Source organism: Cynara cardunculus, assembly GCF_001531365.2.
Source record: "Cynara cardunculus var. scolymus isolate 2C chromosome LG 10, CcrdV1, whole genome shotgun sequence".
NCBI classification, from domain to species: domain Eukaryota; kingdom Viridiplantae; phylum Streptophyta; class Magnoliopsida; order Asterales; family Asteraceae; genus Cynara; species Cynara cardunculus.
Window position 1 is genome coordinate 21,377,608 of NC_037537.1, and position 7,455 is coordinate 21,385,062.

At 37.7% G+C, this 7,455-nt stretch overlaps 1 protein-coding gene across 2 annotated transcripts; it reads left to right on the forward strand.

The window, feature by feature from the left end:
• Positions 1-2,967: 2,967 nt before the first annotated feature.
• LOC112520400 (receptor-like kinase TMK4) lies at positions 2,968-6,919 on the forward strand. 2 transcript variants are annotated; one of them, XM_025128785.1, is made up of 3 exons: positions 2,968-3,741; positions 4,411-5,334; positions 5,921-6,919. In XM_025128785.1, the coding sequence occupies exons 1-3, from the start codon at positions 3,072-3,074 to the stop codon at positions 6,433-6,435; spliced, it is 2,109 nt and encodes a 702-aa protein (XP_024984553.1). In that variant the 5' UTR covers positions 2,968-3,071; the 3' UTR covers positions 6,436-6,919. The 2 variants fall into 2 exon arrangements, with proteins under 2 accessions (XP_024984553.1, XP_024984552.1); XM_025128784.1 differs by having other exon boundaries at positions 2,968-5,334.
• Positions 6,920-7,455: the final 536 nt, after the last annotated feature.

Below are 7,455 nucleotides of genomic sequence, written 5' to 3' on the forward strand. Positions count from 1 at the left end.
CAAAAATAAAAACATCATCGCTTTCTCAAAATCACATAAAGTCATATTATAACATCGACTGAGATAAATAATAAAATGAAATATTAAAAACACGATGTATCTCGCTGCATTGCGCGAGTACTCTTCTAGTATATATATATATATATATATATATATATATATTCAAATTATGTTGATAATAGCTCTTATCATGTTGATACTTCCTAACCACTCTACCATATATATATATATGGGCACGTTCAAATGAAAACCATGCATTTCTAAGAAACCATGTAAACCAATTTCGACCAATAGGAAAATTTATTTTTTTTCTAATTAAATTTAATCAATAAGGGTATTTCGGTCATTTACAATATTTTCTATTAAATATGGAAGTTATTAATAAATCTTAATTAATGAAACGTAATAAAAGAAATTGTATAAATGGTAATATTTAAATATTTAATTATATTAAAATATTAAAAATTTGGATTTCATATATTGTCATGAGTTATAATCAGGAAACGTGTCTTGATGAAACAATTGAATTATAGAATGAAATCATCAAAACGTAGATGAAGAAAAAAAAATCCACAAAATGAAACCGGTTTCATGAACGTGAAACCAATTCATGTTGCAAATAAATTAGGTGAACCAAAACATTTTTATGGTGAAACCGTTGCATTGATGGTGTAGTTGATCCATTTTGTTGATGAAAAGGAAAATGAAACCGATGCATTTTGAAAATAAATTATGAAAAGGAAAATGAAACATGTTTCATGAACATGAAACCGGGTCTTGTTGCAAATAAATTATGTGAACCGAAACATTTTCATGGTGAAACTAATTTCGTTCATATAATGTAATTCAAAATTTAAAACGATTCATTCCATATAATTGAACATGGTGTGTTATATTCATTTTTTTTATATGTTTTATTGATGGATGTGATTTAAAGTTAAAAATAATATATTGCTTAAAAAAATAAAAATAGTGTCATTACTATCAAGAAGAATGTTACCAAATGTTAAATTTTGTTTACCATTTTTGCCCTTACTGTTGAAATAAAATAAAATTTTAATATATATATATATATATTTATTTTTTATTTCCTAAAATAAAGTAAACTAATCTTGGTCATTGATCAAGAAAATGGATTGAAGAGATTGGTTTACACGGTTTACACAAATGAGACATGTTTTTATTTGAACGCTCCTATATATATATATATGGGTCCATTCAAGGGAGAACTGATTAGTTTGTGGTAACCGTGAGATCCAATCTCAACCACAAATCAATAGATAAATTAGGAAATTTATAATTTTGGTAATTTTGAATTAAAATTTTTAAGCAAGGACATTTTAGGTATTTTCTCATCTCTCTCATCTCTTCTCTCTCCGTCCCCCGTCCTCCGGACATCGACCTCCGGTGATACCACTGTGATACCTAAAAATATTGACTCTGTTAAACAAAAGACACAGTGTGATGCCCAAGCACACATAAGATGCATTGTGATACCACTATGTTACATCTTTGATCGACCACACAAACGACCTCAATGTGATACCCAATCACATATAAGATGCATTGTGATACAATTGTGGTATCACCGGAGAACGGTGGCCGAAGGACGGGGGACGGAGAAATAAGAGAGGAGAGTTTTAAAATGCCTAAAATGTCCTTGCATTAAAATTTTAATTCAAAATTACAAAAATTATAAATTTTCTAATTTATCTATTGATTTGTGGTTGAGATTGGACTTCATGGTTACCACAAACTAATTAGTTATCTTTTGATTAGGCCCATAAATATATATAACTTTACGTAGATGTTGTCATTTATCCTTTTTGCATTTTTTTTATTATGATTTTCCCTAACCCATAACAGGAAGGGAACTATATCCTAGATTGACCTAAAATAATCCCTACCATGCTATCTGGGGCTAGAAGCTTAGTTACGCAATGAAGCAGGGATGTTTATTGACAAAAGGACATGGGAAGACTTACGAGGAATTAACATTTAAACTTTTGAATATTCAGTCTGGTTGAGTTATAATAATTTTCCATGTCGAGTAACAATAGAGGTTAATGGTATCAGAAACAAGAGATGTAATAACTGATGATAGCAAAGTTAGTTGGTGTTTACAGGTTAATGGCAGATGAAGTGTTGGTAAACTTTAGGATTAGTCATGATGAAACTTAATAAATGAAGCAAACCGTTGGAACCATCACTAGAATACATTCTCGAGTATAGGCTTAGATGAAATATGGTGAGAATAAATGCAAATATGTGTATCGTATATTTTATTTAGTCCGTCAAATCTCACTTGGATGTTCTGTATTTATTGCAACTGATAAGTGTAGTATTCCTAGTATGAACATCATAAACATATGATCTTCCATGCAACGATTTTGATGTTTTGTTGGTCCTGAAACATGATGTGGTTTCTAATTATGATTCAGTTTGCTCTTTCCAGGATGACATTTGAGTAGGATTATGATTTTGGCATTACACATGGTCACAAAAAAACACTTACTAGAGTTATTACAAATTCTCGAAACAAAACACATGTCAAAGTATTCACATGGATTGAGTTGATACTCATTTAGATTGAAATCCAATGATCTTGTAACATGTTTTTCAACCCATAAACCTAGTCCTACAAATTTTGCAATAATCGACAACCAAACCACCTTAATTTATATGACAGTCTAAGACTTTTGTTGTTATTAGTTGTGGTTCACATCAAAACGAACCCAATATATCTCACTTGAAACTAGGGCATGAAAGGTTGTGATCAAACATCCGAATAAGAACCCAATATATTCAAAGTTGAGGGACTGTAACTACAATATCTTCAAAGTTGAGGGACTGTTTTGTACTATTTACCCGAATAAGATCGAAATCAATGCTAACTGAAGCGCAATGAACTGTAAAGCGAAACACAACGCGGTATCATTCTCGATACACAACGCCGCTCCGATCACCACCAAACAAAACTCCCTCTCTCTGCCGTCTCTATTTGGTGTCTTCACCGGCCACCGCCACCGCCACCGCCACTGCCACCGCCACAACCATCGGATCCTCCAACAATGGCATATCACGACGCCCGTCACCTCCGCCTCCTCTGTCTGACATTCTTCCTCCTCCTCCTGTCTTTCACCGCCGCCGATGACGCCGCCGTCATGGCAAAGCTCTCCACCTCTCTCTCCCCCGCCCTATCCTCCTGGAAGAGCAATACCGACTTCTGTAAATGGGAGGGAATCACTTGCGATGACTCCAAACTTGTTACCTCCATAAACATACCTTCGAAATCCCTCACCGGAAACCTACCATCAGACATCAACCAGCTTTCCCAACTCAAAACCCTTAACCTCCAACGTAACTCTCTCTCCGGCGACTTACCCACCTTGGCTAACCTCACTCTCCTCGAACAACTCAACCTTGAAAGCAACAATTTCACCTCCATCCCGCCGGGTTTCTTTTCCGGTCTCACCAGTTTACAATCCTTTAGCATCTCCGATAACTCAGATCTGTCTCCCTGGGTTCTCCCAAACGATCTCACTCAGAGCAGTAATTTGCAAAGTTTTCAGGCCAGCAACGCCAACATAATGAGTTCGATACCGGACTTCTTTGACAGCTTTCGGAATTTGCAGAATCTTCGGCTGTCCTACAACAACCTCACCGGAAACCTTCCCCGGAGTTTTATTGGGTCGGAAATTCAAAATCTCTGGCTTAACAATCAGTTGCAAGGGCTTTCTGGTACGCTTGATGTGATTTCTTCCATGACCCAACTTAGTCAAGTATGGTTACAGGCTAATTCTTTCACCGGAGCTATCCCGGATCTTTCAAATTGCACTCTTTTATTCGATTTACAACTCAGGGATAACCAATTAACTGGCATAGTTCCTCAATCATTGATGTCTCTTCCTAAATTGGTAAATGTTACTCTACAAAACAACAAATTACAGGGTCCATTGCCTGTGTTTCCGGATGGTGTTAAAACCGAATTAGGAACTGATACCAATAGTTTCTGTTTACCTACACCTGGACCTTGTGACCCCCAAGTGACGTCACTTCTTGAGGTCGCCGGAGCTCTAGGATATCCAATGCAATTGGCACAATCTTGGCAAGGTAATGATGCTTGCCAAAGATGGACCTTTGTTAGTTGTGATTCTTCTGGGAAGAATGTGACGACTGTAAGCTTTGGAAAGCAGAAGTTTTCGGGTACCATTTCGCCTGCCTTTGCGAATTTGACTTCGTTGAGGAGTTTATCATTGAATGATAACAATCTCGTAGGTCCAATTCCCGGGGTTTTGACATCTTTGCCAAATCTTCAACTTCTTGATGTCTCCAACAACAATCTTTCTGGTCCTATACCAGATGTCCCTCAAAAATTGAAGTTTATGCATGATGGTAATCTTCTATTAGGTAAAGATGTGTCTAGCGGACCGCCTGGCTCTGGACTCAATGGTGGCAATGGAGGTGGTGGCACACCTGGTGGTGCCGCCAAGAAGGTGTCTGTTTCGACTGGTATGGTTGTTGGAATTGTCATTGGTGCTCTTGTTTTTGTTGTGATTGTATCATTTGTGTCTTACAAGTGTTACACCAAGAAGAGAAACCAGAAGCCTAAGAGGGTTGATGATCCAGAAAATGGTAAAGAATTGGTCAAAGCTAGTATAATTGGAGGTAGTTCGGATGCTCTTGGAGTTTTCAGTGAATTACAAAGTCAAAGCAGTGGCGATCATTCTGAAATGCCCGTCTTTGAAGGTGGTAATGTTACAATTTCGATTCAAGTTCTGCGACAAGTGACCAACAATTTCAGTGACGAAAATGTATTGGGAAGAGGTGGATTTGGGATAGTTTATAAAGGGGAACTACATGATGGCACCAAGATAGCAGTAAAACGGATGGAATCTGGTGTAATGGGGACAAAAGGGTTGAAAGAATTCCAAGCTGAGATTGCTGTTCTAACGAAAGTTAGGCACAGGCATCTTGTAGCTCTTCTTGGGTACTGTATCAATGGCAATGAGCGGCTTTTGGTTTATGAGTACATGCCGCAAGGAACTTTAAGCCAACATTTGTTCGAATGGAGGGAATATAAAAGTGATCCTCTTAGTTGGAAACAAAGGGTTTCAATAGCTTTGGATGTTGGTAGAGGGGTCGAGTATTTGCATAGTTTGGCACAACAAAGCTTCATTCATAGAGACTTGAAGCCATCAAACATCCTTCTTGGTGACGATATGCGAGCCAAAGTAGCGGATTTTGGTTTGGTAAAAAGTGCACCTGATGGGAAGTACTCGGTTGAAACACGATTGGCGGGAACTTTTGGCTATCTTGCACCCGAATATGCTGGTGAGTATTATAACCTGCACATTCTTTTTTCTGTTCTTTACACTCATGTTGTGTTTCTTTGATAACCTTTTCTGTTTACTTTTCGACTGTATTGTATTATTTTTTTCATGACTTCTTACGTAAGCATTTTGGTCCATACATGATACATTTCATTCGACAAGGGTAGTTGGTTGCTTGTAGGACTGCAATGAGGGTAGATGGTGGGTTGGGGGGAAGGTTGAGAGTCTTCAGATGGATTTGTTGTATCTTTTTGACAGGGATTGGGGTTTCTTTGGTGTTGCATTCTTTTTATAATCTTGTCTTTAAAAACAAAAAAAAAACCTTTTTCCCCGAGTCTCTGGCTTTCAGTCGTGTTTTCTATTTGTTTTACACTTCTACTTGCCGTTTTCGCAAGACCTCTGTCTGGTGATACAGAGTTAAGGTCGGCATACATCAATCATTACATCCTACCCCTCAGACCCTACATTCGGTTGGATATATTGGGTTTGTTTGGTTTTGTTTTGTTTGTGATACATATCATTGGATATATCATATGTTGTATGAAACACCATTGAAATTTTGGATTTTTTTTTCTTGATGTTAACAGCTACTGGGAGAGTGACTACAAAGGTGGACGTTTATGCTTTTGGAGTGGTATTAATGGAGTTGATCACAGGCAGAAAAGCCCTAGACGAGACCGTGCCGGACGATAGAAGTCATTTGGTGACATGGTTCCGTAGGGTCCTTATCTCCAAAGAAAACATAGTAAAAGCCATAGACCAAACCCTTGACACTGAAGATGAAGAAACCCTCGAGAGCATTTGCAAAGTGGCCGAGCTAGCCGGCCACTGCACCGCACGTGAGCCATATCAGAGACCTGACATGGGCCATGCAGTCAACGTGTTGGGACCTCTTGTAGAGCTATGGAAACCTTCAACACACGAAGAAGAAGATGGTAATGGCATTGACCTCCATATGAGCCTTCCCCAAATCCTTCAAAGATGGCAAGCAGATGAGGGTACCTCTAGCATGTTCGATACTTCCTTCACCCAAACTCAATCAAGTATTCCCTCTAAGCCCTCGGGACTTGCAGACACATTCGACTCCACAAATGGCCGATAGCAAAAAGGGCCAACTTTTGATCAGAAACTTGTAAAGGGACCATAGAAGAAAGAAGCAAAAGGAAGATGATACACATACAGGTCCCTCTACTCTCCTTCAGTTCTTTGATTTATTCATTCTTTGAGCAACTACAACTGTAGACTAAATCCAACAGGGTACTATTCCTATTTCCCCCTCCAAGTAAAATTGAATTTCTTTGTTTGTTGTTATGGTCATTTGGGTGGAATTCTTTAAAATCTTATTGATTGCATGAGTGGTAGAGGTGTTGGGAAGATAGGCAAATCTGTAATCTTGAGAATAGGAGAAAGGGTACCTCTACCACCATGTAATTTGTTGAATTTTCTTCATTTGTTGTTGTTGTTGTTGTCGTTGATATATACCTTCTTTTTGTTTCTGGTCATTCACCTGTCATTTTCTTGTTCTATGCTATGTACATTCAAGACTATCCTTATACAAATATATTGAATTTTTGGATTCACATATCCAATCTGCATGTTTATCTTTTTCTTTTACTATTGTATATAGCTTGTTGGTAAATGTTTCACATATCCTAACATGGTATCAGAGCTGAGCAGAGCATGCATGTATCATATTTAGGGATTTGAATCTCTTCTTGGGGAACCATCTCCCCTCTGTTTAAGGAGTAGTGTTATATATAACAACACCTCTCTTTCTATCTGTATAAGAGAGCTTTTCTAGAAAGAAAAGTAAACGTATGTGAGAAGAGTTGTGTGAATTGAGGTTGTTCCAAAATGGTGCTGAATGTGAGCTGGCAATAGATTGGAATGAGAAGAAAGAAATGCCAAATATGGAAGGTTGTGTCTGAATGTAATAAGTGGGGTTTGAAAGGAATAAGAAACATGACATCTCAGTTGTCAATTATTAAACAGTGTTATGATTGCAATGAAGGAAGAGGCACATGCGTTGGATGGATAACAACTCCACCCTGTTCTGTGGTCCATCCAATTACGACTTCACCAAATTGGTTGGTTTGGTTTGGTCGTAGGCATCCTTTTAATA